Source organism: Enhydra lutris, unplaced genomic scaffold, assembly GCF_002288905.1.
Source record: "Enhydra lutris kenyoni isolate GAN:26980312 unplaced genomic scaffold, ASM228890v2 scaffoldscaffold21, whole genome shotgun sequence".
Taxonomy (NCBI): Eukaryota; Metazoa; Chordata; class Mammalia; order Carnivora; family Mustelidae; genus Enhydra; species Enhydra lutris.
In genome coordinates this window covers 58,079,194-58,106,688 of record NW_019154105.1, presented here as the reverse complement: position 1 = coordinate 58,106,688, position 27,495 = coordinate 58,079,194, and the positions used below count along the sequence as shown (strand labels likewise).

The window sequence follows — 27,495 nt, the reverse complement described above, 5'->3', positions numbered from 1 at the left end:
GACTGGAACCCTGTGGTTTATAAGGACTAAAAGACAGGGCATCATTTGAACAAGAGAAGATCAAACAAAGATTCCCAAAGCCTGACTGTCCATCAGAATTACTCATAGACTGTTTGAAAAATACAAATGCTTTGCCCTAATTTGCTGATATGCTGAATCAATAGACCTAATTGAGAGTCCATGAGCTAAAGTGTATAGGAAAGGTCCAAATAATTTGCCAGGAGGGCTCAAGGGAAGACAAGGCTGTACCTGATGGGGAGAATCAGGGAGACTTTTTGAAGCATCAAAGAGATTTTCTAGACAAAGCAATGGATAAGGATGAAAAATGTAAGCAAATGAAGAAAGGGGCATGGGGAAGACATGGTTAGAAGGAACTTGCAAGCCAGAGGAGATGAAATAAGTAAGGCAATGAGGCAAGAAAGACATTAGATTCCAGACACAATCTAGTGCTCCAGGGAGGAAGAGGACTCAGGTGTGCATTCCACCTGCCTGAAAGCTCTTTAGATGCAGGAACCTGATCTTGTAAAGTTAACAACACCCTGGGGAGGTATATGGTATAGTGGTTGGGTGGGCCAATTGTGGATCAGACTACCCACTGTTTTTATCTCTAAAAGAAGAATGATAAAATTATTCATTTCAAGAGGTTATAATGAAGATTAAGGGAAGTAATTATGTAATGTCATAACATATAAGTGCTCATTGTATATCAGTTAGAACATTTTTTAATAATTCGAGTACCTAGAAAAATGGCAGTTCTGCACATATCTTCCCAACTTTGCATTTTGTTAAGGTTAGGTTGGTGGCTTGAAATTGGCCATGATGGGAAGTGTTTTTGTTTTTTTTTAAACACTCATCATCCAGGAAATACAAATCAAAACCACAATGAGACATCACCTTACACCTAACAGAATGGCTAAAATAAAAATTTTTTAAATTAAAAAAAAAAAGAAATAACAAATGTTGATAAAGATGTAGAGAAAAAGGAACTGTTGTGTACTCTTGGTAGGAATGTAAATTTGAGCAGCCACTGTGGAAAATACTACAGAGGTTTCCCCCAAAATTAAAAATACCTTATAATCCCATAATTCCACCACTGGGTATCTACCCAAAGAAAACAGAAATGCTAATTCAAAAAAATACATGCACCCCTATCATGGGAATATTTACACCAAAAAAAAAAAAAAACCCACTTAGCAAAACTGCAAATGAACCTTAACCTTTTTTTTTAATTTTTTAATTTTTATAAAGATATAATGTATTATTAGCCCCAGGGGTACAGGTCTGTGAATCGCCAGATTTACACACTTCACAGCACTCACCATAGCACATACCCTCCCCAATGTCCATAACCCAGCCACCCCATACCTTCCACCCCCTTCCCCTCCAGCAACCCTCACTTTGTTTCCTGAGATTAAGAGTCTCTTATGGCTTATCTCCCTCTCTGGTTTCATCTTGTTTCATTATTCCCTCCCTTCCCCTATGATCCTCTGTCTTGTTTCTCAAATTCCTCATATCAGTGAGATCATATGATAATTGTCTTTCTCTGATTGACTTATTTCACTTAACATAATACCCTCTAGTTCCACCCACATCATTGCAAATAGGAAGATTTCATTTTTTTTTATGACTGCATAGTATTCTGTTGTATATCTATACCACATCTTATTTATCCATTCTTCTGTTGATGGACATCTAGACTCTTTCCATAGTTTGGCTATTGTGGACATTGCTGTTATAAGCATTCAGGTGCACAAGCTCCTTTGGATCACCCCGTTTGTATCTTTAGGGTAAACACACAATAGTGCAATTGCTGGGTCATAGGGTAGCTCTATTTTCAACTTTTCGAGGAACCTCCATACTGTTTAACAGAGTGGCTGCACTAGCTTGCATTCCCATCAACAGTGTAGAAGGCTGAACGCTTTTTTTGAAAGCGGAACCAACACACTGTTAGATGCTCTGTGGACATTGATAGGATTGTCTAGATTGAATTGCCTTTAGTTGAAAAGTGAGTTAAGGCTACAGGAAAACCAAAGCACAAGCTGAGAGGAAAGACTTCTCTGCATTGGAAAGGCAGAGGACGACCTTGTCCTTGGCATGACTGTCGGGCAAAAACAGAATCTGATTTTTTATTCTCAGCTAATACTCCCTTCAGCATATTCTTTTATCCATCACTTTCACCATTGTCTCTAAAAAAGCATCAAAAAAGCTGAGTGAAATAGTCACTAACGAGCTTTAGCCCCATCAGAGCTATGAATGCTCTAGGAGACAATTTCAAAGGCTAGTTCTCTTTGTGGAGAAGAATATGTCTGAGAAGTTACAGATTATGAGTTATCTAAGATGAAAAATAACTTTTAAAATCTAATATTGCAGAACAGAAAAAAGTAGTGTGGTACCTAAATAATACAAGAAACTTTATCAGCAAGCATTAAAGGGAAGTTAAAGAAGTTGTGAATGACACAGAAGAGTGAATATAAATACCCATAATTTGTATCAATACTCTGCCAAGTTAAGGCAGTAATATAAGAATACATCTGTCTCTTTTGGAAGTCAAGAAACAATTTCTAAGTTCTTTGACAGAGATTGTGCTATTTCAAAGAGTGAATGAGAAAAGCCCATTAAGAAGTTATCACATTATAATAACAAAGAACACATCCAAAGCCTGAAACACTTGACGTTAAGCTTGAAAGGACTGGTGTTCTACTTCAGCCTCTTAGAACACTTCAGTATGGGGAATCGGGAGATTCCTTGAAGTCAGAGAGTCAAATCTTACACATGATAAAGTGTTGTTGTGTTATGTTCTACTGGTATTAAACTAATGGAAGCATTTTACCCCCAGTGACCTGCTTTGCCTATTTAAGTTCAATGTGGTCCTTTTCTTTCAATGAATTGTTAGGATCCCATTTGCTTTTATTAGCATGCAGACTACTTAAGACCTCAATCCTCCCCTCCATGAATAACCGAAGAATTCTAGGGGTTTGCTTGGTTCAAAGGAGTCATTTCTAATTCCAACGCAGGTAAAACATACAAAACAAAACCTTTGGTTGTCCACCTTTCCCATTGATTGAGCTGTCACCAAATGGTGACACCATTGAACACTAGCCATGCACATTCCAGGAGGTGCTTTTGTAGAGGATGCTCTTGCTGACCCCAATATTACCCTCTTACTAAGTTTCAATGTAATAATCCTTTTATTCACCATTGTGTGTTTAACCACTGTTCCCCCAAGGATATCTCCTCTGACAGAATGACTGAAAGCAGACAAACTTGCAGCCTCATTCATATACTGTACCAAAGCCACCACCCCAAAATTCTTTAGGCCTTACCTCCTGGTCAGTTCCACTCTGTGATTTCTTGATGACAGGCCTTAGACCAGACCAACCCTATAGTCCAAGACTGATTTCCTTAAATTTGCATCATGGAGAGGAATTGGACCCTTGGTTCCTTCCTTCTAGAAGACCGTGTGTGCTTTAAGCAAATAATCTCAACACCTCGCCAGCCAAAAATCCCTGGGAGGGAAAACCTTCATTCAGCTACTACCAAGTACCTACTTATATGCACAACACTAAAAGAGTCACTTGAGTGACTTCTCTCAATAAATATCTCCTTCAAGGTGTCTCATATCTCTACCCATATGTGTAGATGTGGCATTTTTACAAATTCCGTCTCATCAAACACAAGCACTTTGATGAGGAATACTAGAACTGTGAGAGAACTTAGAAATAATGAAAGATACAATTTCATTTTGAGGATGAGAAGACAAACCCAGGGACATCTGATTAAGATCATGCTCTATAAAATGGTGGTATCAGGGGAGGAGGGGGATAAAACTGAAGGTGTTTAAGGGTACTAACTTGTAACGAGCAGTAAATAAGTCCTAGAGATCTAAGGCACAATATAGTGAATACAGACAATACTATTGTATTATAACTATGTAATACGATGACAACAACAATCATATTACAATATATAAGTATATCAAGTAACACACTGTACCTCTTACACTAACACAGTGCTACAAGTCAAATTTACTCATTTGGAAAAAAAAGCACCCTACTCTAATTTAGCAAAAAACTGTCTCACTTCAGGGCCCAAGGCATGGTTTTTACTACCTTATGATAGTACCCATATTTTGGACAGACAAAAATTCAAAAGACCATTTCCTCCAGACAGGAAGGTGGATAGCTAGGGCAAAATGAGGATTAGCAGGATGGGGAGCCCATTCATCTTCTTTGTCAAATTTATCATCAGTGCCCACTTTGATAACTTTGAAAATATTTCTTCCAATTAGCATTCTCAAATGTTTGGGAAGAATGGTGGGGAAAGCAAGATAAAAACAAGGTTTTTCAGTCATCAAATTTCCATAAGTGACATCATGAATTATATATTGCTGTTGCTAAGGAGATGTGAGAAGTACGTATCACAAGGGAACAAAGAAATTGATTGCATCGAAGATGAGTAGTCACAGGCTTTGGAGAATCATTCTGCCTTTTGAGTTGTTATGATCACTTCTCTATAGTAACAAAGACATATCAGTCTTCTAAAAATACCCAATCATTTACCCATTCAGCAGAGAACAAAGAAAAGATCAGTGCAGTGTTCATAACCCTCTTCCATTTCAAAGCACATAGGATGAGGGGCACTTTTCCCACCATATTTACCAAGAATATTTACCACCTCTCCTTGTTTGTTCCATGAGACAATACTCAATCTCTAGAATTTGAAGATCCTACCTTGAAAATTCTCAAATAGGAAATGACTCTTTTCTCTAAGTTAACAACTAATTTCCAGTCAGTGAGTAATTTTTTTCCTGAAACTTCCACTCAGTGGAAAACAAACGAAGAGGGAAAAACTTGAGTAAACAAATCTGAAAAAGAGACCACGACACACAGAGATGGAACCTCTAAACGTACCTCTAAACGTACCAGTCAAAGAAAGCAGGAGCTTAAGGTTTATCTCAAACAAAACCGTAATTTTGACCGGCCCCTGATTGAGCCTCACCCCATGAATGACTTCCAGGGCCTCTAGCTCTTTGGGACTAAAGGAAAGAATTATTTTTAGCACAACTATTTGGAAACCTCTGAGAACTTGGATCTCTTTTTCTGTCTGGTACCAAAGCAAGTTTTTCGCTGAAGCTCTCATGAAAGATCCTCAGTCTCTTGTGGATTTAGAATCCTGGAGCAACCCACCAACCCAGAGCAAGGTATGGTGTTTACTCTTTTTTTAGAACTTTGGCAAATGTAGATGCAGTGGCCCCTTTCATTACGGTAACTTTCTGAGTTTATTAAACAGACAGCTGTTAGAAAATTCCATAAAACTGAAGGTCTGGGTTCCAATCTCTGGTCTGACGCTAGCTGTGTGGCCATAGACAAGTTACCTGCCTTCTTGAGACATCTGTTCCTTGTCCAATCTACCACAAAACGGTCTTTTGGAAAGAGGATATGGACTTAACATTGCTCCGTAGACTACAAAATGTTTGTCAAATGTCAGCATTTTTTACTTTGTACCGTCATAGCACTTTACATAAAGCAGCAAAGCTTTGTAAATCATAAGCTGTTCTTTAAGGAAATATTGATGAATAAATATTTTCTTCATTCAACCTTTGTTGACCCTCCGCTGTAGACCAGTCATTGTCCTAAAAATGCTGGTGGCACAGAGTTAATATTTTGGTGGAGAAAAAACAATTTAAATAGATAGCCATAACACAACATGGATATGAGGTGCTGCTCACTGCATAGTGACAGAAGGGAAGGTGTTCCATGGCCAACAGGAGAGGCAGTTCTGAGGAGAGAAACTGGAGCCCCAAAGACAGAGATGAGGAACACAACAGAAGCAGCTGGAATGTGGACACCTCGGGTCCCCACCCTGTCTTGCTCACGCCTAGAGCCACTCCTAATGCAGCTAGAGAAGGACAAAACTTGCTGTTGTGAAATCTCTTCCTCTGCAGGCCAAGGATATGTCGTGTTTTGGCCACCCTTACTTACCTATCTTCTTCCTAATGATTTCCAGGCAGACTACATTCTCAAGTCGAATTAATAATTGAGTCCAGCCCTTCATCATGAAGCAATATTACAGCTTCCCTCACACAACGTAGGAGAAAACTCGAGTGTTTGGAGACAAAAAGAGCTCAGTTCAAATCCTGCCTGTGCCAGTTGTATGGCTGTGTGGACGTGAGTCCTCGGAGACTCAATTTTCTTATCTTTAAAATGAAGATAATGTCACCTATTGCACAAAAGTGGTGTAGGATGAAGTAAGCGATGTTTTAGAACACCCGGCACAGTCATAAAAATACTAGTAGGTTCCCTACATCCCAACTCATATTGTTTTTTTCACTTGGTATTTTGTATTGTAGGGAAACAGATAACAAATACACTTCACCATTTTGAAGCATTTAGTTCTGGGGCAGCAAATATACTCACACACTTTTACAACCATCACACCACCATGCATCTCCAAAACTTTCTCATTCTCACCAACCAAAACTTCATATTCCTTAAACATGAACCCCCCACCCTACTCCCCAGCCCCTGGCAACCACCATTTGACTTTCTGTCTCTATGATCTTGACTATTCTAGATGCATCTATAGGTAAAAATCATAGAGTATTTGTCCTTTTGTGACTGGTCTATTTCACTTAGCATAAAGTTCTCAGATTCCTCCATGTTGTAACATGGGTCAAAATTCCCTTCCTTTTAATGGTTGAATAATATTCCATTGTATGGAATATCGTGTTCATCCATTCATCTGTTGATGGCTCTTGTGAAGACTGTTGCTATGAGCATGGATGTACAAATATCTGAGTGCCTGTCTTCACTTCTTTTAAGTGCAACTGCTGGATCATATGGTAATTCTGGCTTACATTTTTGAGGAATTAATTTATTATTTTTTATTATTATTATTAATTTATTATTATTATTATTACAGGAAGATTAGTTAATACCATCCATCACCTCTCATAATTATCACTTTTTTGTGTGCAGTAAAAGCATTTATCGTGTGTCATAATCACCTGCAGTAAAATCTATTCTCTTTCAAATATACAAAGACAGTATTGTTAATTATAGGCACCATGCTGCACATTAGGTCCCCAAAACTTGTTCAGTTTATAGGTGGAGTTTATATTATTTCACCAACATATCCCCATTTCCCCCACCCTCCAGCCCCTGACAACCACCATTCTACTCTCTGTTTCTGTGAGTTCAGTGTTTGGGATTACAGATAGAAGTTAGATCATAGAGTATTTGTCTTTCTCTGACTTATTTCGCACAGTATAATGCTTTCAAGGTTCATCCATGATGTCACAAATGGCAGGATTTCCTTCTTTTTATGGCTGAATAATATTCCATTGTATATATGCCACATTTTCCTTATTCATTTGTCAGTGGACATTTAGTTTGCTTCCATGTCATGGCTATGAATAATGCTGCAATGAATGTGGGAGTACAGACAGCTTTTTGATATCCTGTTTTCATTTCCTTTGGATATATATGCAGAAGTGGGGTTCCTGGATCATGTGGTAGTTTTGTTTTTAATTTTTTGAGAAATCTCCATATTGTTTTCCATAATGGCTATATCAATTTACATTCTCACCAGCAGTGCACAAAGATTCCCTTTTCTCCATATCCTCAGCAAAACTTGTTATCCCTTCTTTTTGCTGATAGCCATTCTGACAGATGTAAGGTGATATCTCATTGTGCTTTTGTGATTTGTACTCCACTGATGACTAATGATATTGAGTATCTTTTCATGTACCTGTTGGCCATTTGTATGTTTTCTTTGGGATAATGTCTATTCAGATCCTTTGTCCGTTTTTAATCAGATTATTTGGTTTTTCCTGCTGAGTTGTATGAGTTCCTTTTACATTTTGAATATTAACCTCCTACTTGATACATGCTTTTCAGTTTTTTTCTCTCATTCTGTACATTGCTTTTTCATTTTGTTGAATGTTTCTTTTCCTATGCAGAAGTTTTTAGTTGGGTGTAGTCCCACTTGTTTGTTTTTGCTTTTGTTGCTTGTGATTTGGTGTCATATCCAAAAATACTGTTGCCAAGACCAAAGTCAAGGATATTTTCCCCTGTTTTTTCCTAGAGGTTTTATGGTTTCAGGTCTTATATTCAAGTCTTTAATCCATTTCAAGTTGATTTTTTGAGGGATGTAAGTTAGAGATCCAATTTCATTCTTTTGTACGTAAATATCATTGTTCCAACATCATTTTATTGAAGAGACTATTTTTTCCCATGAAAGAAGTATTCTGGGCTTCCTTGTCAAATATTAACTGACTGTATATACATGGATTTAATTTATTTTTTAAAAAAGAAAGAATCTCATCTGTGGGCATATTGTCTAAAATTTCAATTTTTGCAGTGATTTATTCAGTATTTCTCCAAGTATTTTTTATTACTAGTTTAGCAAGAACAAAGAGTTCTATCACTAAATATCTTACAAAACACTACATACTACATTCATGCTTTACAGATTCAAAATACACTTTAACATAAAGGCTGTGAAATCTAAATTACCATGAAGTAAATAGACGTTTAAAAAACTAAAAACCTGTTACTGTAATCCCTATAGAAAAATAGGATGCATTAACATCCCAGGACAGATCTGTTCAAGATTAACAATATTTCCAGAGCTTTGATTTTCTCACTCCAAAGGAGCGTGATGTTGAAAAAAATACATTTTAGCACATATTCTACATAAATTTGCATATTCAATGCAATCTTTCAAAATATTTTATGTAAGGAGTGTGACTGCAAAAGTGTATGAGGGTTTTTTTGTAGCTTTGAAAATGATCTAAAATTGGATTATAGCGTACATTGAGTTGTATACTTCAAATTGGTCAGATTTATGGTGTGTAAGTTAAATCTCAATAAAGTTATAGAAAATATTGTAATGTTTATAAAGCCATGACCTGCAGAGTTCAGCACCAGCCAAAATAACCAAGTTCACTGCAAACCAGTGGGAAAGTGGGTGAAAGATAGATTTTTCAATATAGAGTGCTGAAAATATACAGTTGGATCCCTATCTCACACTTGTTATCAGAAACATTCTAGAAGCACTGGTGTGGCAGTCAGTTAAGCACCCAACTCTTGGTTTCAGCCCTGGTCATGATCTCAGGGTGGTGAGACAGAACCCTGTGTTGGGCTCCACGCTCAGTGCAGAGTCTGTTTAAGATTCTCTCCCCCTCTCCCTCTGCCCCTTCCCCACTTCTCTCTCTCTTTCTCTCTCTCTCTCTCTCTCTAATATAAATAAATAAACCTACAACTGAAAAAGAAAAAGAAAGAAACATTCTAATGGGTCAAATATTAAATGTGAACAAATGAAACAACAAAAGAACTGAAAGTGGGAGAAATCTTTTTATTATCTTGAAGTGAGGAAGGCCTTTTCAAAATAATAAATTGAACTTCAAGAATGTTGGGGGCTTTTTTAAGATTTTATTTATTTATTTGAGAGAGAGAGAGCATAAGAGAGAGCATTAGCTGGCCAGGGAAGGGCAGAGGAAGAGGGAGAGGGAGCCACAATGGGGCTTAATCCCAGGACCCTGGGATCATAACCTAAACAAAGGCAGACGCTTAACCGACTGACACCCAAGGTGCCCCAAGAATGTTTTTGTGATAAAATATTTTTAAATGCATTGAAGAAAATGAAAAGGCAAACTGGGAAAGCTATTTGTTGTTAATGTCATAAACTATGTACAGGGATGCCTGCATGGCTTAGTCAGTTAAGCATCTGCCTTTGGCTCGAGTCGTGGTCCCAGGGTCCTGGGATTGTGACCCACATCAGGCTCCTTGCTCAGCAGAGAGCCTTCTTCTCTCTCTGCCTGCTGTTCTCTTTATGCTTGCTCATTTTCTCTCTCTCTGGCAAATAAATAAATAAAATCTTTTAAAAAAATAAAAGATAATGTACAAGCAATATATAAAAAGAGTATATTTATTTATATATTTTAAATATATCAATATTAAATATACATATTAAATCTATAAATATATTTATAGATTTAAGATATATATATGTGTGTGTATATACACACATATATACACATACATATATATATGAGAAAATCTCTTAGCTACCTGAAAAGTCTAGATACAAAAAGTCTAGATACAAAAAGTTGCATATAGTGTGCCAAAAATATGGAGAAGAAGAACACACAACAAACTAGCAACAATGATTGCCTCTAGAAAGGGAAAGTACATGTCTGTAAGACTGGGAGGAGGGAGAAGGGATTTACTTTTTATAAATGTGCATGTTCTGTCTATACCAAAAAAAGTAAATATTTAAAGTATTTCTAAATACTCTAGAGTATGCAAAATTAAAACAATTCAAGTCTTTTGTTTGTATTTTTCAAACATGGTGAAAGGGACCCACAGATCTCCAGAATATTTCCTTAAGTCTCTCTTTTTTCTTTCCCTTGTAATATTCTCACAGTCCATTCTCTCTGCTTCATTTTGTTTTTCATAAAACTAACACCTGGCCCCCCAAAATATATCCTTCCTTGACCACAACCTGAGGCTTTTTTTGTGCCAAACTCTATTCTAGATGGTTGTAGAAGTCAATGACTAAGACAAAGTCCCTGACCGTCATGGAGATTACATTCTATCAGATTGGTGATAAACAATATTTTTAAAGCATAATAAAGGTAATAATAATCTAGTGAGTTAGAGGTGGTGAGTACAAAGAAGAGAAAACAGTAGAGCAGAATGAGGGAGTGTCAGGATGTATGAAAGTCTATTGCAATGTTAAATACAGTGTAAGATTTACAATGGAATATTATGCCTCCATCAGAAAGGATGAATACCCAACTTTTGTATCAACATGGATGGGACTGGAAGAGATTTCTGACTGAAATAAGTCAAGCAAAGAGAGTCAATTATCATATGGTTTCACTTACTTTGTGGAGCATAAGGAATAACACAGAGGACATTAGGAAAAGGAAAAGAAAAGTGAATTGAGGGAAATCGGAGGGGGAAACAAACCATGAGAGACTGTGGACTCTGAGAAACAAACTGAGAGTTTTGGAGGGGAGGGAAGTGGGGGGTTGGATGAACCTGGTGGTGCGTATTAAGGAGGGCACGTATTGCACGGAGCACTGGGTGCGGTGCATAAACAATGAATCTTGGAACACTGAAAAAATAAAATTAAATAAAAAAAAAAAGAATTGGCTTCAGGGAGAGGGTGGTATTTGAGAAGACTCAGAAAGGGAGATGAGAGGGGTGCCTGGGTGGCTCAGTGGGTTAAGCCTCTGCCTTCTGCTCAGGTCATGGTCTTGGGGTCCTAGAATCGATCCCTGCATCAGGTTCTCTGCTCAGCGGGGAGCTTGCTTCCCCCTCTCTTTCTGCCTGCCTCTCTGCCTACTTGTAATCTCTCTCTCTGTCAAATAAATAAATACAAATCTTTTTAAAAATTAAAAAAAAAAAAAGAAAGGGAGATAAGAGAGTGAGACATGTAGATGTCTTGGGGCAGAAAGTTCTAGACAGAAGAAACAGTATGAATGCCCTAAGGCAGAACATTCCTGGTGTCACTGAGAAATACCAAGGAATTCATAGTGACTGGAGCTGGAGAGTGGGAAGGAGAGTAGAGGAAGATGATTTCAGAGAAGTAAGGAAGGTGGGTGCCCAATCCAGTAGAGCCTTGAAGACCATGTACTATGAGGTTTTTGACTTCTAAGTAAAATGAAGAACTAGTGCAGGGTGATGCCACTGTAGTTTTCCATTATACCCTACACTCCTTTGTTATCATAGTAAATTGAGTCCCAAGACTTGAGCGGTCACTTACCATCATGCTGTCATCGTGCATCAGGCACCACATCATGTTTTTCATCAGTTCCAATGAGGATTGTTAATGAGTAATCATTTTGAATGCCTTTCAAAAATTCTAACTGGGTAGGACAGAGGGCATCTGCCAGTGCCTGGGTGGCTCAGTCAGTTGTGTCCGACTCTTGATTTCAGCTTGGGTCATGATCTCAGGGTCATGAGATGGAGCCCTGCCCTGAGCATCAAGCCTGTTTAAGATTATTTTCCCTCCTCTCTGCCCCACCTCTTTCTATATAAATTTAAAAAGATTATATTCTAACTGGGGATGCATCTAGCATTTAGACTATAGCACAGACAACTGAGTGGGAAGAAATCAAAGAGGGAGACAACCCATGAGAGACTCTGAACTCAGGAACCAAACTGAAGGTTACAGAAGGGAGAGGGTTGAGGAATGGGGTAACCAGGTGATGGGTATTAATGAGGACATGTGTAGTGATGAGCACTGGGTGTTACATGCAACTAATGAATCATTGAACACTGCATCAAAAATTAATGATGTGCTATATGCTGGCTAATTGAACATTATAATAAAAATAAATAAATAAATAAATAAATAATATCCTAATGCATTTGTCAATGAAAGGCAAACCATTTGTTCAATGAATGCATCTTTTTAGATTGTGTTAATTTTTACCTTCTTAGAGCAGCTTTTTCTTGGTGGTTGGAAATACTACTATCCTTCCAAGCAGATCTTTAAAATTTCTCCTTCTTCTACCCACCATAACCTGGAAGCTTACCACAAGCTTCTTGATAAACTAATACCCAACTATGGGTATGTTTGTGTTTTCAGCATCTCCACCAGTGTCTGAGATGCCACTGCCCAAAGTGTCTTCTCTCCACATAATTTCAAATCCCTCATAGAACCAAATCCTGACCTCAGCCACAGCATCCCATTCCATGTCTCTCTTTTTTTTTTAAGATTTTATTTATTTATTTTACAGACAGAGATCACAAGGAGGCAGAGAGGCAGGCAGAGAGAGAGGAAGGGAAGCAGGCTCCCCACCAAGCAGAGAGCCCAACTCAGGGCTCGATCCCACGACCCTGGAATCATGACCTGAGCCGAAGGCAGAGGCTTTAACCCACCGAGCCACCCAGGTGCCCCTCCATGTCTCTTTAAACACCTTTTTATGAGTAACTTCTATGAGCATGTTCCTCTCTTTCAAATTCCTTCTCAAAACCTCCTCTAATCAGTTTTTTACAAGAAAAAGCTAGCAATTTAATCACTATAGTTTAACTATGGCAGGGGTATGCATAGAATGTTCTTTCATTTTCTTTCATCTGGAACACCCTTGAAAGGGCTCGTATCTTTATGAGATCCTCTGGGCTTCTCAGAAAGTGCCTTAATCCCAGTTGAGCAATGGGATCAGTACTTTTGAGTTTGTGTTATATTACAGCAGACAGTACACAGCAAAAATATTCTCCTGGATTTGGGGGTGGGGGGTCATGTGGGGAAAGAGACACTGGCAACATGGAGATTTGGTCAAGGAAAGAGAGCCTATATTTGGGTAAGTTGCCTCAGTTTTTCGCTAACAAGATTTCTAGGAAACATTTATTTTGAACCACATGTGCACACTGTGTTTTTCTCAGTCTCTCATTCCTATGCTCTGGCAAATTTCTAGGTCTAATTCCAAGATGTTGCAATTTCCCCAAAGGTATTATAAAACTGGTACCATGTGCCTGGTTAATTTTCTGATGTGGCTGTCAAAAAACAAGGAAACTCCATCCTATTGCTTTTTTCACATTTTAACGTTATTGGCTTTGGGCGAGTATATGCCAGGCATGTACATCAAGCGTTGTTGAGATTTCTTATTAAAGCACAGGACCAAAACTATCCAAAACTATTGGATACTACTATCCAGGAACTATTCATTTACACCTCCCCAAAACCATGTGTATGCATTGTCCATCCAAGAAGCTACTAATCTTAAGGACCATTGAGCCTAGAAAATCAGGCGTCCCAGCCTATACTGCCCACCCCTCAGCTTATATGCCAAATTTCATGCTAACAAATGATCCATCATGTTCAGGATCCTATTTTTGGAGGGAAAAACAAAGTCCTACTAAATCATAGCTGAAGAGACCAGTTGTCTGCTTCCCTAGAAGCACGTGGCACCATGCATGGTTTAATTTCACTCAGCTCTTTAATTGAGCCTTGGTGTTAATGACTTAATGGTTCACCAGGGCATTGTATCCTGCAGGTTTTAAATTAAAGTTTGAGAATCCCCCTTGCAGGACATGCACAGTACTTCAATTAACACTAATTGGTTTTACACATGATTATCAAGTGAAAAATATGTTTTTCTGAGAATGACACTTCTTTTCTCCTGCTTTAAAAAGCCTGTAAATTCTAAAGAAATGATCATGGATGCATGCAAAGACTAGATATACCAATGTCTAGCATGGGGTTTATGTTGGCAGAAAACTGGAAGGAAATATCTACAATGGAGAATCATGTATATAAAGGAAAGTAGAGGAAAATGCATCTTTTTTAATGTTATGAATAATTTTTGAGACAGGAAGATGCTCCTGATATACTGTTAAGTGAAAAAAGTTGAAAAAAATACAAGAATGGCATAATATCACTTTTCTCCACAACACAGACCAGAAGGATGTGTGTATCAAAATGTTAACTATAATTATCTCTAGTGGTGAGAACGTTAATCTTGATCTTATTCATATATATTTCTAATTTTCTAAAAATAATGCATTATTTTTGCAAAAAGAAAGTGTTCTTTTGCAAATTCCATCATTGACCCCACAGGAAAAAAATACAAGTGGCTTTATTTTGAAATTGTTTAAATCAATCCTTCATCTCCACCAATCCTTCTGCGGGGCACTGAGAACTCTCTATAAGTAATGTGTTAATAGTTTCCAAGGGAATTATGAGAGTAAACTGGGTTTTATACATGCATGGAAAGGTAAGCACTGAAGTGAGGGGTTGCCGATGCCCATTCCCATGTTCATTTATGCCAAAACTTCCACCTGAGTGGGTGCATTTATGTCCCTGTGTTTCTTTTCCAGAGCCAAAGATGTTTATCTTGCTCTATGTTACAAGTTTTGCCATTTGTGCCAGTGGACAGCCTCGGGGTAATCAGTTCAAAGGAGAGAGCTACTCCCCAAGATATATCTGTAGCATCCCTGGCTTACCAGGACCTCCAGGACCGCCTGGAGCAAATGGTTCCCCAGGGCCCCATGGTCGGATCGGCCTTCCAGGACGAGATGGTAGAGACGGCAGGAAAGGAGAGAAAGGTGAAAAGGGAGCTGCAGGTAATGAACAATGAAGTTCCCTAAAATCCCCTGGTCTGCGCTCAGTGGGGAGTCTGCTTGGGATTTTTCTCTCTTCTCCCTTTGCTCCTCCCCCCACTGGTGCTCATGTGCTCTCTCTCTCTCTCTCTCTCTAAAATAAATTACTAAATCTTTTTAAATAAATAAATAAATAAATAAATGAGCATGCCACCTTAAACTGTTTCCTTTCTTTATTGCCTTTTCTAATGAGAATTGCTCCTGAAATCCTTTCTCTACTTCACCTTCTTTAATCGTAATTAATATTGAGCCCTTTCTATGCTTTGGATACTGCTTGAAACTCTTTACCTGCAACCATATTTTATTGTAATGACAACTTTTTCAGTTATCCCATTTTACAGATGAGAACACAGAGCAATAGCATGGTTAAATTAATTACTGAAGACGGAAGTTCACTACTAGTGACCGGCAGAGCTGGATTCAAACACTGATGCCTGAGACCACAGGGCGATCACAGCTAGCAGGCAATGTCTGGGTGTGCAAGGGCATGGATAGATAGCAGACAGATGGACAAGGAAGGGAAATGGACAGTCGAAGCAGAAGCAGGAATCAGTAACCAAAAGCACAGGTACCATCCTGCTCTGTGCTAATATCCAGAGCAAAGTCACATGAAGGACTTCTAGATTTTACTTTTCAGAGATGAAATGACAATAGCAGTATATAGCCCACCCTTTCTGGTTCATCTCTTCCCCACCTATCCTGTAACAGCTAAAAAAGTAGATTCTTACAGCTCTTGATGGCAACACCATTGCCCTCTACTACTTCAGTAATTTTTACTTTTTCCCCCCACAAGTAAGTTAGCCCAGGAAGATTGCCAGACTCTGCAATCCTTCAGAGTAAACCAAATTGAAATTCCTCTAAAGAGGAAGTGATTTGGCATCAATCTTTGAAAACAAGTTTCTGAGTGTAAAGTCTAGTATGAAAGATAGGAAGAGAAAAGTTAATCCATTCTAAGAAACAGGTCTCTATCTAGTTATTGCAGCTGATTTACTGATGTTACATAAAACAATAGCATAATATATATGCAAGTTACCAGATAATAACTCATTTCTGTATTTGCTGTGCAGAAAATACTTGGAAAACCAATTGCTACCAAACGTGTATGGGTATTGTTCAATATTAGATAAAAAATCTTTACGTAAATGTTCAACAGCTTATCTATGGTAACACTTATGAATACAACTTATTGTGTTATGATCACGAATAGCCTTGAAATCCTGTAAGAACACCAGGATCAGAGTTACATATGACCAATCCTTTTAGTTTACTATGTCTGGAAGCAATAATGTAGTGTTTATACAAGCAGGCAATGGAGTCAGTTGGATTTAGGCTCAAATCTTGGCTCCTTCCATTACTAACTTAGCACCCTTAGGCAAATAGCTACTTTGAGCCTCAGTTCCCTCATTTGTAACCTGGGAGTAGTAGGGATGATTGTGATGATTAAGTGCAATAATACATATAAAACACTTAGTAGAAAAGCTGTCGTGTGGTAGGCACTTAGGAAATGTTAGCTGTTGTTACATATCACACAGTGCTCCACAAACATGAGTCATAGTTAAGTTCCTGAATATCCAAAGTCATATAATAAACCAGAAATGAGTGATGGGTTTCATGAGGTAGTTCTAATGTCATTTAAAAATAGGTATACGGGTATGCATTCAGATTAAACTGAATGTTCATAATTGCTACAATTTTAAATATACAAGGCCAGCTTAGTCATCTATCTACCCATGCTTTATTCTTCAGCAAGGTTCTTGTGTATATATTGCTATCTGGTATTATTCTAGACCAGTGTTTCTCAACCTCCACCCTAATGACATTTGGGGCCAAATAATGAGCTACTGTGGGATGGCTCTCCTAGCATTGTAGGACACTTAGAAGCATCCCACTAGATGCCAGTGGTAACCTCACCACCCATGACAACACAAATGTCCCCAGACATTGCCAAATACCTCTTGGTGGGCAGTATAAATTTGTCCCCTACTACTGTTGTAGACAATGAGAACACAAACATGAATATGACATTGTCCTTGCCTTGACAAACAAACATGGGGATGTGGGAGGCCAATATAGAAACATATAATTACAATATTCATCATCATCATTGTAGCCATTTATTAAGAACTTACTGTGTCAGGAATTTTACATTTAGTACTTAACATCTACCATAACCCTGTTAGAAATCATTACCATCAACAATTACAATGTTACAGTGAAAACATTGAGATTCACAAATAAAATGACTTCCCCAACCTGAGATGACTTAAATCCAATATACACAAATACACATATAAGGATATGTAAGAGCCAAGAAAGTTAGGAATTCTGTGTGTTCAATGAAGAAAAACACACCCCATTTACGAACAATAGAAATGGAGCTCTGGGGCTTTGGGGACAAGCTTTTGATGCAGCTGAAACTGGACACAATGTGTCCTTTGATTCTTCTGTCCCCTCGAATGATACCACATATGTCTTCTCATTCATATACTCATGGTAAACATCCCCATCACATGCAACCAATCAAGGGCAAGCAAAATCAAGCATAGTTTTGTCCAACTTCTTTACCTTAAATCACAAGCACAGAACTTATTATACCAAATTAGAAATTTTCTTTTAAAAATATCTGCCTCCCTCACTGGTCTATAGCAATTAGTCTTATAGCCTAATATTGCAAGTTAATTTAATCTGAATGCACATCCCTATAGATATCTTCAAATAACACTAGAACCAGCTCATGAAACAGATCATTCTACTTTATTAAATGGCTTTAGATATCCATGAACATATTTGCAGATCACAGTATAATACATAGTAACAGCTAACTTGAGGGTGGGACGGGTGTCATTCATGTCAAGGTCCCACTCAGCCCCTTGTGTAGTGCCTAGCATGTAGTGGATAGTCAAAAAATATTACATGGTTTAGATGTATATATACATGCACATATAAATCCATGGATGGATGGATGGATGGATGGACGGATGGATGGATAGATGGATTGGAGAAAGAAATAGTACTGAAGAAGAAATCTTTGTAAGCCCATTTCCTAGAGAACTAAGAATTCCTTTCTCCAAGTGTCAGTACCTAAGCGTAGACTAACCACTACTCCATTAATTCTCCTCTCCACCCAAGTATATGCCTGAATAGGAAGGGGAAGAGTGATGTGTCCCTTCTTTCCATTATTCATTAATTGGTCCTTAGCACAGGTGCAAATCCTTCATGCAAACAGGAAGAATTACTTCAAGTTATTATAGCTAATCCCTGATTATCTAATTCAATAGCCATAGAAAATCCAAACACTGAGATTGGACTTAAATCCAATGCTTCATATTACAAATGGAGCATTGGAAAGACAAGAAGCGACTTGCCCAAAGTCACAGAAGCAGGAGGATTGGAGTACATAATAGTTGAAATTGTTGTTGATGCCAAAAAGTTTTTTTATTGATATATCAAAGGTCACTCAGGGAGACAGCAGAAGTTAAGCTCCTATTGAAAATAAAAATAACAATTTGAAGTTGTGGTCCTCGATTCACAAATAAATTCAACAGTAAGATAGTATTCATATTTTATTCCACCAAAAAGAAGCAAAGGTCAGACTATTTCAAGAAATAAACACAGACTATACTCTGGCTGGGACCAGTGGAATTTCAACTTCACAACAAAAGCCACCTAGAACTTGAGGACAGTTCTATGATCAGTAATAACACTGATCCCAGTCACCAAAAAAAGGGTTTCATTCATGATTAGATTCTTCTGTGCATCATAAATTGTTAAAAAACCTCTTCCCAAAATTACTAAAACAAAATACTGTACATTTTAAGGGTATAGCATTAATTCTCCCCAAATTTACATTATTCAGAATATTTCTTTCCTACATTTGCCAAATAACTGAAAAATTATTAAGCTCAAGCACTGATATACATCTAATATTCAAATAAATGATACCAGAGCACTATTAAGATAAAAAGGTTTAGCTTAATAAAAGTTCCTGAGAACAAATACATAGTTAAAAGAGTATGTAGATAACTACACAGTATACCAATAATATATTTTCCCTGACTACAAAAGCCATGATAAATTACCAATAATTTGGATATTTTTGAGGATGTATCATTATACAAGCATTATTTATGGAATGGATTTGACCATAAAAATTAAATGACATTTCATATTTTGTTAATTTATATTTTAATTAAGTATTTTATATAATATAATACATATTATATATTATATATGTATAACATATATATAACATATGTATAACATATATTTTATATAATATATAAATAATATGTAATATACATTACATATATTATATATATGGTTTAAAAATTGAATAGATGTTGCTTATCCCTTTCAACCAATGATCATAATTTCTCTGCATTTAGCCTGTGGTTGATCTGTAGGTATAAAGATTTAGACAAACAGAAAATATTTCACTGTGGTGATTTTGAATTTGTTGAAATCCTTTCACAGATATTATGTCTTTTCTATATATAAGGAGACCCAGAGAAATTAAGGGACTTGCCTAAAATGATACAACCATTTAGCTGCAAAGCCAAACAGACTTTAGGATTCTTGATTCCAGCCCCAAAGGTAAGAGGCACTTTGATGAAGGGGAAGCATCATTACACTAGGACTTGGATTCCAGTCTTAACCTTGCTACAGAAGCAAGTTTCTTCCCCTCTCTGGGATTCAGTTTTCTCCTCCAAAAAAGGACTACCGCATAGGGGTGGCCCTCACTGTTGTTTGGTTATGGTAGCATATTGAACCCTCACTACATGCTGGTGCACTCTACAATGTACACTCCAGCACCTGCCTTGGGGGGATGCTCAAGCTCCAGAGTCAGGCAGGCATGAGTTCAGGTCACAGCTCCATCACTTACTACCTGTTCCCTTGAACAAACAAACTTCTCTGTGGCTCAGTCTCCCCACCTGCAAGGGAAGCAATAGTAATTTCCTAATTCATAAAGTTGTTGCAAGGCCTAAAGAAGACAATGTCTGTGAATAAAGTGCTGTCCCTGGTACATAGTAAATGTTGAATAAATATGAGCTAATCTAATCTTCATTAATTCTTGTATTATTAATACCGATAGAAGTGGAATGGGGCATAAGACAAAATAGCCTTGAAGGATTCATCTGGTTCTGTCTGCCCCTATGACCCCACTCTGGGGAATAATATCATTATGCTCACTGAATTTCTCCTGTAGTGACAAATACTGTATGTGACTGATTTCATTGCAGATGATTCATCATTGAAATAGCATTTAAATGATTTCTCATGTACTCAGGAACACTAACCTGAAATTCTGATGAAATTTTTCTATTTCCATTTTAATGCATCAGTGATTTTTTTTTTAAAGATGCATTAGTATTTAGTAGTTTACTCTTGAAAGTTGATTGGAGAGACACATCTAGGGTGTTCTGGCACTTTGTGGGGCATGCTGTTTGTGACTGTATATATGGAGGAACTATCAATTAAACTGTAAATTCTTTTTAAAGGTTTGAGAGGTAAGACTGGACCACTGGGCCTTGTTGGAGAGAAAGGGGACCAAGGAGAGACTGGGAAGAAAGGACCCATGGGACCAGAGGGAGAAAAAGGAGAAGTAGGTCCAGTTGGGCCTCCTGGAGCAAAGGGGGACAGAGGAGAGCAAGGGGACCCAGGGCTGCCTGGAGTTTGTAGATGCGGAAGCATTGTGCTCAAATCTGCCTTTTCTGTTGGCATCACTACCAGCTACCCAGAAGAAAGGCTACCAATTATATTTAACAAGGTCCTCTTCAATGAGGGAGAGCACTACAACCCTGCCACAGGGAAGTTCATCTGTGCCTTCCCAGGGATCTATTACTTTTCTTATGATATCACATTGGCAAATAAGCATCTGGCAATCGGGCTCGTTCACAACGGGCAGTACAAGATAAAGACATTCGACGCCAACACAGGGAACCATGACGTCGCTTCCGGGTCCACGGTCATCTATCTGCAGCCAGAAGATGAAGTGTGGCTGGAGATCTTCTTCACTGACCAGAACGGCCTCTTCTCAGACCCAGGTTGGGCAGACAGCTTGTTCTCCGGATTTCTCCTATATGTTGACACAGATTATCTAGATTCCATATCTGAAGATGATGAGCTGTGATTAGGACTCATGTCCTGAATGTTCCAAGATCCTTATGGCAGACACTTTGATTTAATCCGGGGCCTTGGAAGGTGGAGCAAGCAGAAATGAAATCCAAAGAGACTCCCACTCAGATTCCAAAGCACTTACAGAGAATTCTAGCAGCATCTATTAAAGCAATATCAACCACCAAATGGTTGAAAGCACACCAAAATGAATTCTATAAAACAATAACCCCAGATAAGAATCCTCTCGAAAGCAATGTTCATAAATATTTAAACAAATTAAAGACAATGTTAACAAATTTTCTATTAAACTCCCTGAGTGATAAAATCAGCTGGCAATGATACTGTCTCATTAAATCTTCATAAAATTGCATATTTGCTTGCTGTTTAAGAGAATCATAACACCCGAGACGAAGCCTTTAACGATTCTCAAAAGTCAAAACTAAAGGTAAGAGATACTGAGTAATTTCTGGCAAGCTAAAGTGAAGCACTAATTTCCTCTGTTTTGTTATTTGTTCCTTCACGCTTGTGTATGTATTCGCTCACAACTCTTTAGTAGGCCTGTGTAACCCAGACACAGTGGTGGTGGGTCAGATTTAATAGTGAGTTAAAACAAAGTCTCTACCTTCATACAGGCTGGTGTGTGATGAGCATACTGTCACAATTCAGTGAGATGAGCCCTGACAGACTGACTCGAAGCTGGATGCACATAGGAGCTGCTCTATCCTGGAGAAGGGAGACAGAGAAACTTTCACACATGGAAAAACGCTAAGCATTCCAAGTTGTGTGTATTTAAGGAGGTGGGAGGAATACAAAGAAAACATGAATTCAGCAGCTGCATTCACCCCATCTCACCCTCATAACACCACTGGTATTTGCCATTGGAAGGGGTAAAAATCTAAGAGATAGAGGGGGCCCGAGAGGAATAATGTAAATGAAGAGACACAAGTTACTGAGATCAGTCTGGAGAGCATTCTCCTAAATCCTTTAGCCTGTCAGTTTCCCAAGACAATTATTATTCCTCTTAGCTTGTGCAAGAATGAGGGCACTACTTTACATTGTCAGGAGGAATTATTTCTTATAGATCTCCAAAGTATGGAATTCAAGTAAAGTGAAGTATATGTTCACTGATTTATCATGTGTTGATGGGGGTGAACGGGAGGAAGATGAAGAGAAGCCAGATGTCTGAACAAATAACTGTCCCTTCCAAGCCTCACAGTTCCCACAGTCCCGCGGTCTCTCGGGGTGAGTGTCTGGTTCCCTACTGCAGCACAGTTCTTCACCATTCCATCCCAGTCAGGATTCTCTCCCATCTGCTGCCCCCTTACTCTCTTCCTTTTTGGTGGCTTCTGCTCCTCCTTCCATGTGTTCTCTCTTGGCTCATTTATTTGATAAGCTTTTTTTATGCTTCCTCTGTGTGAGTCACCACAGGATTCTGTGATGGTGGAGGAACACCAAGGTGAACACGGCCCAGCCCCTGCCACCCAATTTCCAAGGACATGAGAAAGGAAATGACATGCACACACATACACACATACACAAAATACCAAGAATTCTGGAAATGAGCAGACTAAAACATGCTAAGTGCTAAACTGGACATAGAGACAAATGCTCTGGAAGAAATGCTGAGGGGGACATGTTTACTCTCAAATTGGGGGGTGAGAGAAGAGGGCTTGGGAAATCTCTTCTGCCCCTTGCACTTTCTGAGGTAGCTGGGACATAGAAGGGCCAAGGTAGGGAGAGAGGTAAGAATGGGGACAAAGCACGAAAGTAAGAACACAGACCCAGAAGAGACCCAAATGTCAACCTGACAAATGTGGACCTCAGTTATGAGGAACCTTGGGGTCCCTGTGTGTCCCAGAGCTGGGGGCTGCTGTGATCAGAGATGACACTGGCAGTGATCAAGCAGCAATGTGTAAGGGCAATGCCTGCTTCTCCCATTGGCAGACCTACTTCCCAACATCTTCTCCTGCATGCCATGTTTTGCCCATTGGTTGCTCTCCTCCAGAGTCAGGACACAGATCTGGAAGGCCAAGAGCAATGAAAGTAGAGAAGAAGAGAAAGCAAAGGTGGTTTGGAATAGTCACCTGCTATGACATAACAGCTGGACCTGGAAGGCCAGGTTACAGAGTGTAAAAAACAGCCAACAGCAGAAGCTCATCTGAGGAACATGAAAATATGGGCCCTTTGAAGACCATGGGATTTGCTGGAGAAACTGGAAAAAAAGGATTTATTGTAGAAAATCATGACCCACAAAATTATTGTGTAATTTAATTTTTTTTTTCTGATTGCGATCCATTCATGCATTCATTTTGTGGACATTGTTTACTTACCTTTTAAATGTTTCTTTCATTACAAAGCCTATTTTGAGTAGCTTTTTTAAACTCGCACTTCTTCAGCTGGTCCTAGGCCCAAAGATGAATTTTATTTTGAAATATCTGGTGGGCTGGTGATGGGGACCAGAGACCTAAAGTGGGAAAGGAAAGACTATTTTGGTAATAAAAGAATAAACTCCTTAAGCAAACATAGGTATCTTTTATTCCTTAAAAAAGAAATGACAGATGGCATTTATCCACATTTATGGGTATTTGCGTAAAAAAATAATGGAAGACTGATTTGGGTTTAAAAAAAAGAATTCTAAGTCTCATTCCAATCATGCTTTGTGAGAGCTGACTTGTAATGAATATGTATTAAGAGAGATTTATTAACTATATAACATCTTGTTCCAGAAAGGATTTAGAGTCACTTGCAAAGACAGATAAAACATAGAAAGAATGCATTAGTCAGAATCAGGTGAGAATAAAAGGGCAAAACAAATTTTTAAAAAGTGAGAACAGCACAAAACATGTGTGTGCCTGTGTAGCACACTTTCGGGACATGTCTGTTTCCTTGTACCTGTGCATGCAAAAGGGCATTCCCGGGTCATTCGTCATTGTGAATGATGTTGTTTGCAGTGATAAGAAGGTTCTATAAACTTTGAATATACTTCTTCTGTGCCAGTCTGTGAAAACAGATCATGGACATAAAAATATTTCAGAAATTGACTAACGTGTTGTCTGATACCTTCTACTCTCTCACCTTCTGTAGCCTCCACTTCCAACAAACAACATCCATACCCCACCTGTCACCAAAGCCAAACCTAAGGGACATTGTTGATGTTGTTCTTCCCCTTCCCACTGAATTTTATTCAGTATAAATTCCTTAATGTTTCCAGCTCTTACACATACAGTTCTGAGTCATCACATCTTTCCATCCCCAATGTCGAGGTTTCATTCTTACACTCATCGTTACTTCCCCAGATGAGTAAAAACTTTCTAACTGACCCTCTGCCTCCAGCCACAACCCTCCAATACATTCTCTCCAATTACAGTTATGATCATGTCAATCCACAGTTTAAAGACCAACAATGGCCCTCCAATCCCTGCAGTATGAAAGGGGCCAGGAACTTTTGGAGACTTTGTTATCTGGTATTCATTCCATATCCTTTTTCTGGTATTCATACCTGATTTCCTTCTGAAGGACCACCCTCCTTTACATGCTAAATCTTTGAGCTTCTAAAAGGAATTGACTCCGATACTATGTAAATCACTGGCCTGAACAATCAGAGCATAGCATTGCACTCACCAATATAATTGATTCAGGTGACTCAATTAGAGACTGAGACTTTACTAGGACTTCTCTAGAAGAGAGTCTCATTCTTTCCCATTGGACTTGAGCCTGTGAGACTCCACAAGCTATTCTACCATCACAGACCATAATTCCATTTGAAATGGAGCCACACACAGGAGGAGTAAGGACAGAGATAAAGAGAGTCTCCTTTCGAACATTAGACATGCCTATAGCCAGGCTTCCCTGGGACTTTTCAGTTACAGTTACTATTCATGCCATTTTTACCAAGTCTTTTTGAGGTGGGTATTCAACCATTAGCAAAAGACATCCTACCTAATATTAACACCCTTTAGCAAGGCACATTAAGCCCTTAGGAATCCAGCCTCTGCTTACTTTCATAGTCACATTGCCAAAAGTCACCACAAGAAACCTATAATCCAAGCAAATGCAAGATACCTACAGTTCTAGGATGCCTTGTTCCTATGTGCCTCAGAGCCTTTGCACACACTGTTTTGTTTGCTTATCATGCTATTGCTGTCTTGTCTGCCTGCCTTGCTCACCTTTTAAGACTCAGCTAGGGAATTACTTCCTTTTCTCTAATATTCCTTCTTTGCTGTGCCCAAGAGGAATCATAGGTGACCTCACACATTTTCTTTATGATCTGGGAACTAGTACAGAATTATGATAGCCATAGTGAACACTTGGCACTATTTCAAATGCTTTATGTGGATTAGCTCACTTGGTCCTCACAGCAATTATTCTCTCTATTTTACAGATGAAGAAACTAAGAGCCAGAAAAGATAAGAAAAATTTACCTAAATAGGGTCACAAAGACCCAGGGTCACAAAGAGCACCAGAGTCCACTCTTAATCATCATGTTGGGTCCTTCTCTTATTACATACTCATTCAATACTTGTGCGTAATAGCACTGCCCATATACTTTTCCTCCCCAAGATTTCATTTATTTATTTATTTATTTATTTATTTATTTATTTGAGAGACAAAGACAGAGAACCAGCACAAGTGAAGAGAGGGGCAGAGAGGGAGGGAGAGAATCTCAAGCAGACACCACACTGAGTGCAGAGCCTGACATGGGGCTCGATCCCAAAACCCTGAAATCATGACCAGAGCTGAAATCAAATCAGAGGCTTACATGACTGAGTCACCTAGGTGCTCCTGCACTGCCCATATGTTACTACATTTGGCTATCTATCCTATACATCTTTATATTCAAGGGCTGTACACAGAGCCAGCCTTAATATGTACTCAATAAAAAACGTGATGAATTGATCAGTGCCAAGTTGTTTTCAGCCTCAACTTTTGCATGTGTTTCACAGATGAATTATTGCACTGTGGGAAAAGTGCCCAATTCTTCCATCCTCTTCTTTTGATGCTTATAAACATCATTTTACTCCTATTTCAGCTAAGCCCATCACAATCAGGACTGGCTGCTGCATGATTGAAACATGCAGTGTGGCTGGACCAGGCAGCTCTGCGAACTCTAGAGAGATAAAGCTGTCTCCCTTAAAAACAAAGACTAGCCCTGGGACAGGCATCCAGTTTTTAGGTCTGGTTTAGTTCTGCCAAGAACTCAGTCAATCTTTTACATCACCATGTTTATCATCATGCTGAGACAAATCAGGCAGCCTGAATTCCTCTCCATCTTCCTCACAAGACAGTCTCTATAGTTAGGACACACACACACACACACACACCTGCCCAGATTAATCCTAATAGAAACCAGAAGCAAGCAGGACTACACTGTGCACAGACCTCCTGTGTCCCTCAGTGTGGTTGGTACTCAAGTCTAAGACAAGGCAAATATGTTGGGTAACTGAAGAGTCCTTTGGAGAAAAATATTTAAAACACACATAAAATTTTCAATGAGGAGTGTTTAAATGCTATGCCAGGGTTTCCAGAGATACACTGACATTCCTTTTCTTTTTGTTCTACCACAAGTTTTCTCAGCCTCAACAATACTGACCTCGTGAACCAGATCCTTCTTTGTTCCATGGGTGGTCTTATGCACCTAGGCCTAGTATCATCCCTGGCCTCTGCCCAGTAGGTGCAATAGCATCTCCTCTGGTCATGGCAGTCAACGATATCTACAGACACTACCAGATGTTCCCTGAGGGGCAAAACGGTCCCCAGCTGTGAACCATTTCTGTATAATCTGATCATGGCGACAGAGTCTGCTCCGTCCTCACAGTCCACCTGTTTGCCAACAGCCATTTTGTAGCTGATCTTTTCTTTTGACAGACATCAACCACCTGGCTGGTCACTATTTCAAGGGAGATATTTTTTCCTTTTCAAAGGATCCCGTAGTTGCAGAGTTCCCTATCCTCAAAAGCACATGAAAAGAAGAGAGAAACTATGCCCTCATCCCAGTTGCCTCTTGCTATGGCTAAAATATTTCTTTTGTGTTCTAAGACACAAAAATCACAAAGCCTCCAATTTCTGAGAATGTATGTCAAGAAACAATTATTGATGTGTGCAAAGATTTAATTACAGAGAAAGCCTTGCAGAAAAGTTTATAACATGGAAAACTAAGAAATAGCCTAGTGATAATAGAATATTGGTTAAATGAACTGTGATACATTCATCCAACAGGATATATGGAGTGTCATAAAAAGTGGTGAGAATGAAAATGCATTGA

General features: G+C 38.7%; 1 protein-coding gene across 1 annotated transcript in view; it reads left to right on the top strand.

Moving 5' to 3' along the window:
* Window positions 1-22,766, top strand: part of LOC111149167 (C1q and TNF related 7) — a 74,477-nt gene extending 51,711 nt beyond the window's left edge. The window contains exons 2-3 of the mRNA XM_022506109.1: window positions 14,835-15,080; window positions 20,615-22,766. Coding sequence (XP_022361817.1) covers window positions 14,843-15,080; window positions 20,615-21,246 — 870 coding nt within the window. The 5' untranslated portion in view covers window positions 14,835-14,842 and the 3' untranslated portion in view covers window positions 21,247-22,766. The remainder of the gene's footprint in view (window positions 1-14,834; window positions 15,081-20,614) is intronic.
* Window positions 22,767-27,495: the final 4,729 nt, after the last annotated feature.